At 39.9% G+C, this 16148-nt stretch overlaps 2 protein-coding genes across 2 annotated transcripts; both read left to right on the top strand.

Annotated features, from left to right (window-relative positions):
• Nucleotides 1-348: 348 nt before the first annotated feature.
• On the top strand, nucleotides 349-2626 carry adprm (ADP-ribose/CDP-alcohol diphosphatase, manganese-dependent). Its single transcript, XM_042705568.1, has 3 exons — nucleotides 349-1302; nucleotides 1412-1534; nucleotides 1815-2626. Exons 1-3 carry the CDS (start codon nucleotides 735-737, stop codon nucleotides 2111-2113), a joined length of 990 nt encoding a protein of 329 aa, XP_042561502.1. The 5' UTR covers nucleotides 349-734; the 3' UTR covers nucleotides 2114-2626.
• A 577-nt stretch (nucleotides 2627-3203) lies between these two features.
• On the top strand, nucleotides 3204-12696 carry LOC122130801 (dual specificity mitogen-activated protein kinase kinase 4-like). Its single transcript, XM_042705567.1, has 12 exons — nucleotides 3204-3549; nucleotides 4325-4360; nucleotides 5706-5808; nucleotides 6082-6256; nucleotides 7018-7137; nucleotides 7480-7599; nucleotides 7709-7760; nucleotides 7874-8001; nucleotides 8730-8807; nucleotides 9076-9224; nucleotides 9763-9808; nucleotides 10609-12696. The coding sequence occupies exons 1-12, from the start codon at nucleotides 3423-3425 to the stop codon at nucleotides 10720-10722; spliced, it is 1248 nt and encodes a 415-aa protein (XP_042561501.1). The 5' UTR covers nucleotides 3204-3422; the 3' UTR covers nucleotides 10723-12696.
• The last annotated feature ends 3452 nt before the right edge of the window (nucleotides 12697-16148 follow it).

Here is a 16148-nt window from a genome sequence, read left to right on the forward strand (position 1 = left end):
GTCGTTAAGTGGACATTACAACAACAACGACTAAAGCTAAAGCTTCTTCACACGTTAATTTTGTGACGCCCCTGCTCTTGAACTTTGATGAACCAGTCCCATGTGGAAAAAACTTAGCTTAGTGTCAACCGCGAGATAAACAAATACAGCAAGCCTAATTTCTCATTAGCCTGCTTAATTTTAAACAAATAGTGCAAATTATGCTTACATTATGTTTTCCAGGCGGTATACCGACAGAGATTATTTACAATATATAGTACAGTATTTGTAATTTCTGAAATATATTAGGTGACTACATAAGGTGACACACAAATTATGTAACTACATTAAAGTTGAAACATCTAAAATGCCTACCATAAGATAATAACTAGAGTTTAGGCGCCGCAGTCTTCTGCGCAAACTATGCGCATAAAGTCGCTTGTAATCAACCCTAGAAAATAAACAGGAAGGTCGAGGTTCACACAGACCGATCCAGCACAGTCGGTTATGTAGTAGTGAACTTTCAGAACGCTGATAAACGTGCTTTGTATAGGTAGAATTTCTGACATGCCTTGACAAAGCCTTAAAGTTATGAAAAACGATTTGGCACAGTGAGTCAGCAGTTACGCAGGAGCTTCGTTCTGGCTGTGTTTCATCATTGTTACCATGTTGTGAAGGTAGGATTCTATGAAACGACTTATACTCGCAAGCTTTTCAAGTGGTCAAAAGCTGGAGTAGTGTTACTAAAAAATCGAATGGCAACGGAAACCATGGAGGACTGTGAACCGCCACTGTTTACGTTTGGAATAATTGCTGATATTCAATATGCTGACATAGATGACGGGTTTAATTTTAAACAGACAAGGAAACGGTACTATAGGAACAGTCTCCGGTTGTTGCAGAAAGCGAACGAGGGCTGGAATGTGGAACAAGTTAAACCTAGTTTCATTCTCCAACTTGGGGATATAATCGATGGATTTAACAAAAAATTCGACGCATCTCAATGCGCACTGGATAGAGTTATGAGAGAATTTAACCATAGCCCGGCAGTGCATCACGTGTGGGGAAATCACGAATTTTATAATTTCACTAGGGGCGTGCTTTTCTCGTCGGTACTTAACACCAAATCCAACCAAGATCGCGTCTCGGATCCTGACGAGTTTTACGCATACCACTTTAGCCCCACCCCCAACTTCCGATTTGTTGTGCTTGATGCCTACGATTTGAGCGTCATAGGCCGCGAGCAGGCAAGTGAAAAGTACAAGCAGTCACTTAAACTACTGAAAGAACATAACAATAAGGAGGACCTCAACCACCCCCCAGGTAACTAGTAACTACCATGTCCTTTTACAGTGCAAGACAACCAACCTACTTTTAAGAAGTTTAACAGCATGAAACCAAAATGCCCTGTGTTTATTATGTTTTAACACAGTTTTCTCAGGGCTGGAGCAGAGATTTGTCAAGTTCAATGGAGGATTCAGTCAAGACCAGCTGGAGTGGCTCGACAAAGTTCTAAGTGAAGCAGATGAGGCACAGGAGAAAGTCACTGTTGCAAGTACGTAGGCAACAAAACAAATGGCCCAACATTTAATAATGTATCAAAGTCATATACAGGTTTTGTTATCATGCTTGCACTTACAACCTTAATAATTTCAACAGGTATAACAGTTGCTTTTTTTTTTAAGTGTGCCTTTACAAGATAGGAAGTGATATGACAAGAATATGTGTTGATGCCACTGTTTGGCACCTACAACCTTACCCTGTGGTTGTGACAACTGATATTTCAGAAATCAGTCCCCTCTACTCCACAACCGAATCTCTGATTGTGTTTGCAGGTCACCTGCCTGTACACCCAGACTCCACTGATCCCATCTGCCTGGCCTGGAACTACAGCGAGGTCCTCTCCATCCTGCAGTCTCACAGGAGTGTGGTGTGCTTCATGGCTGGGCACGACCACGATGGTGGCTACCACAGAGATGCCTCTGGCATCCACTACCTCACGCTGGAGGGGGTCATTGAGACCCCCCCGGAGAGCAATGCTTTCGGCACCATGCACGTGTACGCGGACCGCATGGTACTCAAAGGCAACGGGAGGATCTCGGACCGGGTGCTTGCATATCCCGGAAATCTTTGAGGTTGCTCTATGTAGCACATGATATAAGGGCTTTCTGACCTCACATTGCTTCTTTAAGAAGAAAATGCTGTCCTTATATCGAGGGCATCTGGAAAACCTCAGGCTGTGGGCTCACATATTTATGAAATATTTAAGGTTGCTGTATGTAGCAGGATATAAGGAATTTTAACTCTCTCCGACTCAGGCCTTCTATTGTTTATGCACAGTATATTTTGGCCTTCTAAACTGATGGGCAATGTAAATGGTGGGGGTTCTGTATGTAGAAACAGAACCTATTGAGGTCATGAATTGCACTTAAGTACAAATGTACAAAAACATTTGTTTTTGAAAGGTGAAGGACATCTTTACAAATATTGTTTACAAAAAAGTATACAAAGTTTGAAACATTACCTTTAAGAAGACTGGTCAAAAAGATTGGATTAATAGATTGCACTGCACCAAGCACTTGAATGTAAAAGAAGGGGAATGATTTTAAGTGAATTAATAAATCGGAATACATCTTTTTAAGAGATACTGCTTGTCTGACATTTATTTTCCATGTATTTCTGTTCTGCATATTTTGTGTATATTTGAGTATTTACACATTTAAAAAAAGAGAGAAAAAATGGACAAAAGACAAATTATGATTTACTATTGGACTTCCATGTCATTTAAACGTCCTCACCCATTTCAGATGTGTCAAAACAGTACTGGTGGTCTGGTCAGAAATCAGATTTGTCCTTCTCTTATGCAAGTTGATAGCAGAGGTTGTCGCCCCTTTTTCTCATGTTAGTGTTTGGAGCAAACAGTAAGCATGTAAGCATACATGCTTTCTATTCAAATGAGACATTTATATAAGGAAGGCAAGGAAGTTGGACCATCTAGTCGGTGTCAGTGTTTTGTCAGTTATTAACGGCAAGGAACCACGCTCTTACATTCTCAAATATTACACATTCTTTTCCTTTTAGTGTTATTTACAATTGCGTACACGTATTCTTCTGTTATTTGAACAGATGTATGTAACAGTTTATAATGTGACCCTAATGCAGAAGAGTCCATAACGGGGAATATTGGCTAACCTGGCATCCCCACCAGGCCTCAGAACTTGGCCTTCTGTGTTTCGGACAGTGTAATACCCAGTGCCGAAGCTGGGTGTCCCGCGTCGGTAAATTGTTTTAACCCCTTAACATCTTTGTCATAGCTAATGTTTCTTCCGTGACTTGCGTTAACAGACGTGGACGTGGGGTGAGCTGCGTTTTTATCTTGTCTGGAAAGGGTGAAGTTTACTCCCTGCATTGCAGCCACAGTGCTGCTGGAATCAAACACAACAATGGCGACTCCCAGTCCTAGCACCAATTCAACAACCTCCTCCTGCAGTAAGACCAATAACGCAGGTTCCATACTACACCACTACCAAACGCAGGCTCAACATTTAACAACAATGACAAACATGCAGGGTAAGATAACTGTTTACGGTCACTTTTCGTTTCGAATTTTCCTCTGAAAATGTACTTGGAAAAAGTATGCTCACACTGTCACGACTGCAACGTAACGATAGAGATACAGTGTCGCTACCTATCAATGAGTAGGCCTTGTTATTTTGTTTAGCGTTTTATGTGATCAGTGGCGATTGTGTTACCATTCGTTTTACGTTCATGTGGGGAAAGTATGGGATAGCTTTGGGCTTTTTTAATGGTTTCGATTGAGTTTAAACGGATCGATTTTGGGCCATTTTGCTACATGTAGCCTACCACCACCGCATAGGCCTGTGGCTAGCAAACTGTTATGCTATTCGTATATTTTATTCCTTTGTCTGCAGTGCTCTCTGCTAATACTTAATATATTTAATTCGAAAGCGTGCCGGTCTAGTCAGTGGGATGATTCTCCCAGTGACTAGCTCATTCGCGAGTTTTCTACTGTATGGTATCTGCTCGTAGCTGTGGTTAGCCTACGTCTGTTGCATGAGTCTCAATGGGTTGCAACAAGATGCAAGTCTCGAATGCATGAAAGGGTATTCAACCTAAGGGCCCACGGAGCCTTAACTTCATTGATATGTGTTATTATCTTTATAAAAAAAAAAAATGGAGTAAGTCATACTAAATCACAGGACAGCAATTGTCTCCCCGGTCTGTATTTATTTCTGATCGTAGTCTATATTTGTTGAGTGTTCTTGTCGCCTGGTAGCTGCAACTCTCCATCGCCAGAATAATACATATTATTATGACGTTTCAGATTCCAACACTTGCTGGAGATGTCAAAATGAAACAGGTACTTATATATTTTCGTTTGTGTGTTTGTTTGTTTGCAATGCTTCAACACTGGCTACCATCATTTTGAGATGAAACACCGCCCTGAGATCCCCTCGAAGGACTAAGCTGTTAGACGGCAGTCAGCTCCATCTCATTGCTTGTCATAGAAATACATTAATTTTGTTTCATCAGCCTCATAATGGCATTAGTAGCACTTCTTGTAGTTCGATCTGTTTCTTTGTTCTGCTATGTTGCTATTCAGTACCATTGTGTTCAACCACTGGTAGGCTTGTAGTATGGGACTCCTGCTGTGTCTCTGTGATGTACATTCAATTTAAATATGTCTGCAAACATGATTGGGCCGAGCACCCAAGTACAAGTCTGTTTCATCATGATCTGTAGATGCTGATCATTTCACACATAATCGTCACCAGCAAAGATCCAAAAGACACCAGTCAAAAAGACATAGTTCACTCTTACTGGCTCCTTTATTTGTGTGGGCATATGAAGTGTAATGCCATGCCCTCAAAGGTTTCTTCTTCATGGTAGGGTTTTAGATTAACCTGTCTGGAGGTCCTCAAAGTAGGAGAAGCATTTTCTGTGTCATGGTTATCTTTTCTTCAGTTGTGTGGTGTTCTCTCACTCTTTACCTATCTGTGGGGAAATACCATAGGATTCAGATGTCTGTCAGGGATGCTCAGTCCTCTACCTGAAAATCTGTCCCCTTGCATTATTGCTTAGGAATGAACCTGTAAGAAATCCATCTCTGTAATATAGAATGCAGCCTTTAACTATAACAATTGCACCAGCTATTTTTGTACACTATGTGTGCACAATAACATAGGAAGTTAGCGTGCTAGTTTTGGAACAGAACTCCTTATTGCTGCTTTAAATAGTCCCCTGGCAGACTTAAGTTGCAGAATCATTTCTAAGCTAATGCATTTGATTCTGAATGTTGATCATCTCTTTTAGGAACATTTGAATAGTATCGCCAGAACTGCTCAACTTTGGTCACAACAGCGGAGTAAATCTGCGGTCGGACGACTGAGCATCCTTGATCTATATGCAATCATGTCTCTCTCCTTGTGTACTTATTGCGAATGACTGAACTCTTGCCTTCTTGTCAACATTCATTTTGAAAACGTTGCGGTTATTATTGCTTAGGAATGAACCTGTAAGAAATCCATCTCTGTAATATAGAATGCAGTCTTTAACTATAACAATTGCACCAGCTATTTTTGTGCACAATAACATAAATCACTGACTTTGTGTTTTGCAACATTCTGTCTCTCTCACTCTCTTTTTCTCTCTCTCTCTCTCTCTCTCTCTCTCCTTTTTCCTTGCTCTTTTGTTCTCTTTTATAGCTAACCGCAGAGCCCTGAAGTTAACCTTTGCCAATGCTCCCATGAAACCAACCACAAGGCTCCCAATCTCTACTGTGACTCCTCCATTCCAAAACCCTCATATGTAATTTTTGATTTTATTTTTGTTGTTGAAAAATTCGCATCACAACGTGACTGCAGATAGCCATAGACAAAGAGCGGAGTTGTATGACGCCCTTTATTTAATATATGACATCTGTGTGTCATTGCTGAAGTCTCTAACTAATGTGGGATAAAGGAAAGTCACTAGAATCAGGGGAGACGAATGACCACGGTCTTGTGTGTGTGTGTGTGTGTGTGTGTGTGTGTGTGTGTGTGTGTGTGTGTGTGTGTGTGTGTGTGTGTGTGTGTTGTGTAGAGAGAGGCTGAGGACACACAGCATCGAGTCGTCGGGGAAGCTGAAGATCTCTCCAGAGCAGCACTGGGACTTCACTGCCGAGGACCTGAAGGACCTGGGCGAGATCGGCAGAGGCGCCTACGGCTCTGTCAACAAGATGGTGCACATACCCAGCAACCAGATCATGGCCGTGAAGGTGCGGCGGAGAGTCACCGGCATGACTTCAATGTCTCTAACCTTTGTGTTGCATCCTTTGAAATGTGCAAAGACAAAGAAAAATGGATGGGATTCTATTAATCTTGACTCTGTCACACGGTGTCGATATCCCAGTTAAAGTAACACTATGCAACAATTTGACACTTTTTGAGGTATGGTTTTATAAGCAACTAGTTTTGGTACCATCCTCAAATTTATTTTGATAGCATATGGTCATGTGAAGGACAGATAAACACCTGTCTTTCCCATCCAGGATATGCACTATGTAGTTCTGTGTTTCCTGGCTGGAACACCTTGCAAAAATGGAAGAAAAGCTTTTACAGCATAACATTACCAGCTATACTGCCAAAAGACACCAGTTAGTGTGTTGGCAAGCTGTTATCTGTGTCAACTGTTGGTGGTGTTACGCAAGGTTTTTGCATGCCTTTTAGGTAGTTAGCGTGCTAGTTTTGGAACAGAACTCCTTATTGCTGCTTTAAATAGTTTGAAGAGAAATAGTTTGTCTTAACTTCTGGACAGTGATTTTTTTAAAAAAAAATTTTAATTTGTTTTTAAGGATATGTCTATGCTTGTGCTTGTATTTATATATACAATTTTATATAAATTGACTCCAAATATGCAAATGATTAATTATTGTGGAGTCATACCAGATGTCTGCATTTGAATTAGATGGAATGGAAGGGATAATATTCTGCTTGGCGGGCGCCATCATCCTTCTCTTGTTGCTTTGGTTTTCTGCAGAGGATTCGCTCCACCGTGGATGAGAAGGAGCAGAAGCAGCTGCTGATGGACCTGGATGTAGTCATGAGGAGTAGCGACTGTCCCTATATTGTCCAGTTTTATGGCGCTCTTTTCAGAGAGGTGAGGGCCCCTCGCTTCATCTTAAACCCACTCTCAGTTCTCTATTCATACGCAGACAAATGACCATGTCACCCATGTCATCCTAGATAATGGGTGTGTGTGATAATACATGACTGCATGTTCGATCCCACTGCTGTAGTACGTGCGGCCTGTGGAACTGAACGCTGTCTTTAGAATAAGGAATTTAGTAATTGTCAGTGTGTGTGTGTGATCTGTATGGGCGTCTGCTAGGAGCACTGCTGTGACTGAGGGTGACTTTGGTGTGATGTTGTGTAGTCTATGTAGCCTTTCCTGACCCACAGGTGAGACTCGCCCTGACTCTCTTTCACATCTCCTTTTCAGGGTGACTGTTGGATATGTATGGAGCTCATGTCTACCTCATTCGACAAATTCTACAAATATGTATATTGTGCATTAGATGATGTCATTCCGGAGGAGATACTAGGCAAAATAACATTAGCAGTAAGTATCAACAGGCTGGTCCACTTGTTTGCTGGTGTTTAGACTGATGTAGTACTGCCAAAGGGTGACTGCGTTGGCATACTCATTCTCCTTTGTTTGTTGTCTACAGACTGTGAAAGCACTGAATCACTTAAAAGAAAACTTGAAAATAATCCACAGAGGTAAGTGGCTTTTGTTCCTTTCAAGAGATATATTGATAAATAAAAATGCTAAGAGTTCCATCCTGAGATTTATGGCTCATGTCATTTTTTTATGTTCATTCATATCCTCTCAGACATCAAACCCTCCAACATTCTCCTGGACCGAAACGGTAACATAAAGCTTTGTGACTTTGGCATCAGCGGCCAGCTGGTGGACTCCATAGCTAAGACCAGAGATGCCGGATGCAGGCCCTATATGGCGGTGAGCAGTCTGTGTGTTTCCATGACCGTTCAGTGTTTTTAAACTTCATGTTCCTGTTTTTTTGCCACCAATTCCCTCGCAAGGATGTCCGTTGCTGTATCTAACTCAAAATACTGTCAGAGCTTTGACCCACTTGTGACCCATTCGAATGGTTGAAGGTGAAGGCTAGGTGCTAATTTGAAGGGACTCGACTTAACCAGAGTCTGACCGCAGACGGGTCTGCTCTCTCTTCCTCCTATTGAGAAAAGGTCCTAAAGGTCCCTCCGGTGACCCGTAACCATGTTTATAAAAGCAGTGCTGATGTCAGGCCCATTAAAGGGTCCATGCGTTATCTTCAGTTCATATAACTACTTACCTTGTTACACATTCCTGTTGTGGGAAGAGCTCATTACTTGAAGTCATGACGATGTATAGTGAAGATATTTTTCAACAGAGATTGCACAAAAGGGAAACCACTCCGCTTCCTGTGCCATTTCTCAGGGTTCAGAGGGCAAGAGCCGGCCAGCCAGACCCTGTCTCCCTGAACTTTTAATTATTTTTCAACAGAGGGCTCTAAATCCATAGTCTGTACTCACCAATTCTCGTGTGGAGTGGCGATTTTGTTTGGAGTAAGGCTGAGAAACAACTGTAGAATCCGATCCATTATAAATTATGTGTTGTGTGTTATGTCTGAGCATGGCCTTATGGGAATATTCCTCACACCTGGTATGCTTGGTCGTATGTTTCAGCCTGAGAGAATAGACCCCAGCGCTTCCAGGCAAGGATATGATGTCCGATCAGACGTCTGGAGTTTGGGAATCACTCTGGTAGGTGCCAGAGAGGAGATCCACACATTTGACATTGGCATGGCTATATAAAAAAAAAGAATGCCAGTCCTAAACTTCCATGGAGTTGCGGTAGCCCTCCATAGCTCAATAGCCCTTCATAGAACATGTCAACATTATTCTAAGGCATTGTGTATGTCTTAGTGTTCAGCTCTGGTTGTACTAATTTGTTCTGCGTATGTTGTACGATGTACAACTAACTGTATTTGAGTGTATGTTGTGTGTTTACACATTTTCTTTGAACCCCTAGTACGAGCTGGCTACAGGACGCTTCCCTTACCCTAAGTGGAACAGCGTGTTTGACCAGCTGACCCAGGTGGTCAAGGGGGACCCCCCTCAGCTATTCAACTCTGACGAGAGGCAGTTCTCCCCGAAATTCATCAACTTTGTCAATCTATGGTGAGCAGCCCCACCTTCCTCGCCTCATCTCTAAAAGTGGCAGGCATTTGCCTACCTGTCCGATTTGCTGCCCTCTTGTGGAAGAGGCTTGTCCTGTCATTATAGCAATATGATGTTTTGCCATGACCACTTGTTCAAATTCTATTTTCAATTGCAATTTGTTTTGAACACCACACTCTTGTTGACCAGTAACACTGGACAAATTGCCTACTGATACCATGGCAAGACATGGCGTCATGGCGGCTACCTACCTGCCTGCCAGGCACCTGTCTTAGCCTTAGCATGATCCTGGTGTGCTAAACCTGTGGTCACTAATGTGTCCTTAAGCAGTCTGTGTTCACTGTGCTATACCTGTGGTCACTAATGTGTCCTTCAGCAGTCCGTGTTCACTGTGCTAAACCTGTGGTCACTAATGTGTACTTAAGCAGTCCGTGTTCACTGTGCTAAACCTTTAATCACTAATGTGTACTTAACCAGTCAGTGTTCACTGTGCTAAACCTGTGGTCACTAATGAGTTTTTCACCTCTCTCACCCCCAGCCTTACAAAGGATGAATCAAAAAGGCCAAAGTATAGAGAGCTTCTGGTAAGTGTCCTCCATTCCTGAGATGTCCTTTTGCAGTGAACCACCCTGGCATGATATCCCTTACTCTCTACTCCTTAGAGTAGACCAATTTATGATTCATATAAATACATATATAGTCATATATATTTACATTACCTTGCAATACTTTTGCAGCCTCTCTCAATATATTTGCATTACCTCATAATACTTTTTTTGCGTTTCCTCACAATACTGTTGTGCTCCATGGGTAAGGCAAAAGTATTGTGAGGTAATGTAAAGTGTTTTGTGTGGTAATGCAAAAGTATTTGCGAGGGAACACAAAAATATGGTGAGTTCTCACAGTCATGGACATTTTAAAATTCCATTTACCAGGCCTAGAAAAAGTATGAACTTCAGGAAAGGTCATGAATTTAGATTTTTTTTTTTGTATGGAAATTTTATGAAGTGTCCTTAGTCATGGAAAATGCTTGGGAACCCTGAATGCAAAAGTATTATGAGGGAACACAAGAGCAGCTAAAAGAAAAACAAAATAACCCCACCATGACCTTTTAAGGGGCTCTGCACAATACTATATTATCCAAACGATAAAAAGCTTATATAAATTATACCAGAAGCTGGCATTCTATACCCTTCCAGAGGATGCAGTATCGTAATGATGTTAATTATCGGACGGCGTGTGTTATCGGGAACCGTTCGCGTTGTCATGTTAATCCATTATTACATTTTTCATTTTGATTGTTTAACAGAATGGCCGATGTTTGACACTGTCCGATAACTGACATAGCTACGCTAATGTATTTGACTTTACATTTGTCCCACAGAGGCACCCATTCATTCAGATGTACGAGGAACGGGAGGTGGATGTGGCCAGCTACGTGATCAGGATTTCCGATCAGATGCCCACCTCACCCAGCTCGCCCATGTACGGGGACTGATCCCGCGTCCCGCTTCCAAGCTCTGACCAAGGACCTCGGGTAACCTTTCGGGTGCACAGCATCGCTTAGTGACATGGTTTCGTATTTAAACAGCAATGAAACAAACAAACATGCAAACAGACAAACAAATGACATAAAAGAATTCCCAAAATGTTCTGTGCAATAAACATGACTCTCATACCGGTATCCGTGTCCATCAAATATTGATCGTTAAATGTCATATTCACTTCAACAGTTTTCACACAGTGTAGTGTCCAATCATGTAGGTTCCATCTTGCCATCCCATGACATGCATCAGTAGAAAACCAAACTTGAACACTCTCACTGTCTGATACCACCATCATTCACCTTTGCTTGAATGAGAATAAAAAAAAAAGTAAAATCTATACTTGAACACAATGTAAACAAATACAGATTTACCAAATAAGAAAACAAAGTTACATTCAAATGGAAACCCATAAGCCATCCACACGTGTGTTTCAGTCACCGTATATGTAATAGTAGTATGCCAATGTACAGTCAATGAGACACAGACCAACCCACATTCGCATTTTAGCAAATCACGACGTTAAACACTCGCGCTTTTCTGTAAATGAATGCGTATGCGAAAGTATTGTTACGTAACAACGAAAAGTGTACTGTGGCTTCATAATGTGTTCTGATTATGCAATATTTTTAAAAGAAAGAAAAAAAAAAAAAGATAGTTTGCCTTTCAGATGCAGAATTCACTCAAGGTATACTAATGCTAATATGTTTACGCCGCATAAAAAGGACTATTCCTTCGCAGAACAGTTTACTTGATGTGGTGTGTGTGTGTGTATGCTTAGAGTGGTAAGACAATTCACAAATTGTAAATGTGTATTTATATATTCCTCAGCGCAAAACAGTAAGACAATTGTAAAACTTCACAGTACATCCGCCTTGCACCAGTCCTTGTACAGATGGCCAATGGAGTCTGCCTCTTTACCTGAAACCACACATTGATACACACAGCATGCTAACGACAGAATTAGCATGACAGCTTAGCTTGTGTCGACGGAATGTTCTTTTCTTTTACTTTTTTTGTTCTCCCCTTTTTAGATTTTTTTTAACTACTGTATTCAGGTTACCTTCAAAGTAGATGCATAAATGTCTTGGAAGAAGGCGTCCAGTGAAATGGTTAGATTTGGATCAGTCCCATCCTAAGGAGTAGAGCCAGACAGTATTCAGCAGTCTAGGAAAGGCAGGTTTGGATATCACTGGAGTGGTGTGAGTCATCTTGACTGATTCATATAAAAGATGATTTACTGTTATATAAAACATTGAACTTTGCTTTTTAACAGGGCAGTTGTTTTTTTGGTCTGCTTTCCGTTTGTGCCGTCTGTGGCTTTTTGAGATGAAAGCTCCAGCAGCAGTTTTATGAATTCAGTTCTTCTACACTTTGACATGCGTGTGTGTGTCAAAAACAAAACAAAACACACACACAAAAAAAATAACCTTCACCTGTAATGTTGACACAATCTCTTTTAAAAGGAGGTAGACACAAATGATGTAAAAATGGCAATTTATTAGAATGTTAATAGTAGAGGGCAAAGTAATATTATGGGCAAGTATTATTCTATTGTATCTTTATTGAGGGTTGGGGGAGAAGGTGTACAGTATGTTCACACTGTGAAAATATTTTAAATGTATGTTCTGAACCATAGCAAATTGTTTAAAACATGAGAATTAAAAAAAAAGATGACGTGCAGGGATCTTGCCTTATATGTCTTGTAGCAGGAGCGCTGGTGCAGTCCAGTAGCCCCTCCTATTTACTTCACATATATTTATGAAAGTATCCATGAAATTTTAGTGTTCACATAGTAATGATATGAGCTGAGTATCTGCCCGCGGGTCAGTTGTAATTAAATTAGGATTTGACTTGTGACCTTATTGTCATTGTTTTGTAAGGTCTGGAAATACAAAAATGGCTCAATAAAGGAAATTGATCAGCAACGTGTTTTATGCGCTGACCTCATTATTTGGTGTTGTTATGACAACAATTCCTTGTTAGATATGGTGTATGAACTCATGGTGTATGGTTCATTTATTACTAACCCTCCTTACTTATTGCATTGCAGGTCAACGTGACCCTATTTTTATGAGCTAAAAGTGTTTTTGTTGCCTTAATCCTAATTGAGTCATTTATGGTACTAAAAATTTTGTATTATTATTATTATTATTATTATTATTATTTATTTATTTATTTTTAATTAAAGTTTATCCCTCCACAAAATATGGACTGTGTCAGATTGACCCAGCATGAGATATGGAAGCAATTTGATAGAGAACCATTTTTGAAATGACCTTCTCCATCCTATTTTCTAGCTCTAGTCTCTGTGTCTACCACAATCTACCCCAACACATCCTCACACCCTGTTGGTTCTACAAAGGGCAAAATACTAAAATAATCACTGATTTAACCTTGTGCCAGATTAGTTGGCCTATAGCTTGTACGTTTCCTAAGATGCTGAGTGATGGGCCTTCCTTTGTCTCTGTGTGTGTGTGAGTAGGGGTGGGCCTCTATGACACTGCTGTGTGTTTCTCACACACACACACGACACACGAAAAGACACACACATTGAGACACTCAGTTACATGCAAGAATATGTTTGTCTGAACTAGAACGTTGTATACACATAAATCGTTATGGACACTGATACCAGTTGATTTCCTTGCCACCATGTTTCAATGCACAATAGACGTTTAAGGGCAGTTTGACCCTAATCATTACTGCTGTTCCTGAAAACAACAGAACAGGAGGACCAGTGGTGATGAGTGACCTTTTAAACAGTGATGAAATGTCTGAAACATGCAGATGCGTCTTCATTACTGTCTTAATGCTGTACTCCCCTACCTTATTAGTGGTAAGGAACATGCAGTGGATGAACTCCTCGCAATCCCCTCTATTATTTACAGCCCCATTGGCTCTCCTTAACACATACGACTTTCTGTCTGATTCTGTTTATCTTACCTTGCACAGGTTTTATAGGGTTCAGAAAGACCTTGACTTTAGAAAATGATGTCATCTTGAAGCAATGGTGGAACCTTCAGTGCCTAAATATATATATTTGAGTCTCCAAGAGTTGTCATATAAATGTCAAGTTGCAGGGGGAAAAAACAAGGATGATCATGTGAACTTCATCGTGTTTACATGTATTGTTTTTTTTTCTTTCTCTTTAATAGTGATACAGTGGTGTAGACAAATACTGAGACGGTTTACATTGTAAAAGCTGTTCCGTGGCCAAGCAATAAGGAAGCTCTTTGTCATTTCTTATTTTTATGGGAAAAATAAACAAACAAACAAACGTAAACCTCCACGCTTCACCAAAAATGAACAGATTGTGCAGCAACAATGGTTTTCTTAATCTTAATCGACTCCCAACACCTGAGCTAGGAGGATAATACAGAAAAGTATGCAGAGTGTGTGATTAAAGTTCCAGCAGTCATACACAAACAAACACAGAAAAGGAAATAGCAAAGTGAGCTGCATTTGGCCAACCTATACCTCCATATTCACAAAGACATTTTCTGACAAGGATAATTTAGAGGTACTAACAAGTCCAATCTTCAGGTTTTCCTTTGATAAATCGGTTTCCTCCCAAGTAGGATCTTCTAAAACTCCTACAGTTTTGTTACTGGTCATGATTGCAGTAGTGACCCTGCTGTGAGAGGCTTTCTTCATCAAAACTAACAAGACGTTATAAAATATAATTTGACAATGAAAACTTAAACTTAAAATCTTGTTCAACATACTATATATCAACATTACATATCTCAGCAGGGTGACCCCTCACGTTTTGGTCATGGTGCGACTGTAGACTAATGTATTAAAAAAAACGATGAGAATCCAGGACAAAACAAATCTATATTTAAGATCACTTAATTTTTATGAGAAAAATAGAAAAAAAACGTAAATGCTAAATGTACTTTGAGCTACTAGTGCATATTACCAGTTGGTGAACTCGCTTTTATTTTTACAGTCTGGCTTTACAACATATGCCAATCAAATTTTTACTGATGTAGATTTTATCTATGAAGCTAAACCTTGCAGTTTGAACTCAAAGTCTACTGAAGCAAAAACCCTCTGATGTTTATTTATCAAGCCATACACTTTCTGGAAGCATCTTCCTCACATTACCTAATGACCACTGTACCTACACTACAGTTGATTCACAGTTTGATTTATATAAACTTAATCAGACAAACTTCAAATGTTTGATGTAATTGACATTTCAGGCACACTGTCTGACTAAATTCAGAGATAATTACTAGGGACTGTAACTTTAAGATACTGAACTGTAGTGTTAAAGCTGCCGAAAGCAATGTTTCTCTGGAATACTTAAGCTAGCTGGCTTCACATTCTAATGTCACAAAACTGCTGCTGAGGAGAAAAATAGTTTTGGGGACTGTCCTGTGCACTGCAATCAACAAATAAAATGTCAACATATAACTGTATAACGTATAACTGTGACATGTCCAATGAGACAGACAGCCAGAGGTCATCTCTGTCAGCCAGTTATTTTCTATTGTGGTTAAAAGGGTCGACTTTCATAGTAACAAGAGACATAAACATCACTCACAGTAGGGCTAAGGCACCGTACCTCTAGGTCTGGGCATTCATCTCAAATTCTAACTGAAACTATAAGGTCCCATGTGTGTCACGTATTTGATAGGCGACACATTGCGATAAGGTACCAAAAGTACATTTCACAGTTAAATTGTATTTAAGGAAAACGCTTGTGTCAAATATACATAACATTTTGTTATTCACAAGTGCTGGTAAGAATGGGGACGTTCCCATTTTAAGTGGTTCTTTTTTATGTAGTAAATTCTGTAGACATTAGAACTTTGGGGACATATAGTATTAACACAAGACAATTTTTCGAAGAAAAAAAAATCATAAGTTACTTTGTTTTACATTCCATGATACTAAAACATAGCTTGCTCTTAGAAAGATAAAAGAACAATGCATGGTTAAAATGGCAGTACTTGGATATCTGTGTTTTTATCATGAATCCCATTGAGACGTTAAGGAATGTCATATAAATACCAAATGTATAAATATTTTAAGGAAAAACAAAAATTAAAATAAATATATTTGAGTGTGACCCTTGGGCTGTTAAAATTGGGGATGGTTATATGGAGGACCATACATGCCACATAAGAAAAAAAGATGCATTACATCTCGAAATTGCAACTTTACGTTGTAAAATTGTGACTATATTTCACAAAAATCTCACTATACTAATAGTGAACTTGTATACTAGAATACACATTTATATACCATGGTATTGTGATTTATACCATATTTATGACCATAATTACCATAATTATGACTTCCATGCCTCAAAAATTGAGACATTATTATATCACACAACTCTGACTTTCATCCATAGAACAGCAAC

This window comes from Clupea harengus, unplaced genomic scaffold (assembly GCF_900700415.2).
Source record: "Clupea harengus unplaced genomic scaffold, Ch_v2.0.2, whole genome shotgun sequence".
NCBI classification, from domain to species: domain Eukaryota; kingdom Metazoa; phylum Chordata; class Actinopteri; order Clupeiformes; family Clupeidae; genus Clupea; species Clupea harengus.

What these genes read in the sequence shown, in the direction of transcription:
- LOC122130801 (XM_042705567.1), top strand. Translation starts at nt 3,423, where the DNA reads ATGGCGACTCCCAGTCCTAGCACCAATTCAACAACCTCCTCCTGCAGT. An exon ending in AACAATGACAAACATGCAGG is followed by an intron (nt 3,550 to 4,324) that starts GTAAGATAACTG and finishes ATGACGTTTCAG; the next exon opens with ATTCCAACACTTGCTGGAGA. An exon ending in CCATTCCAAAACCCTCATAT is followed by an intron (nt 5,809 to 6,081) that starts GTAATTTTTGAT and finishes TGTGTTGTGTAG; the next exon opens with AGAGAGGCTGAGGACACACA.
- adprm (XM_042705568.1), top strand. Translation starts at nt 735, where the DNA reads ATGGCAACGGAAACCATGGAGGACTGTGAACCGCCACTGTTTACGTTT. An exon ending in GGACCTCAACCACCCCCCAG is followed by an intron (nt 1,303 to 1,411) that starts GTAACTAGTAAC and finishes GTTTTAACACAG; the next exon opens with TTTTCTCAGGGCTGGAGCAG. An exon ending in GGAGAAAGTCACTGTTGCAA is followed by an intron (nt 1,535 to 1,814) that starts GTACGTAGGCAA and finishes TTGTGTTTGCAG; the next exon opens with GTCACCTGCCTGTACACCCA.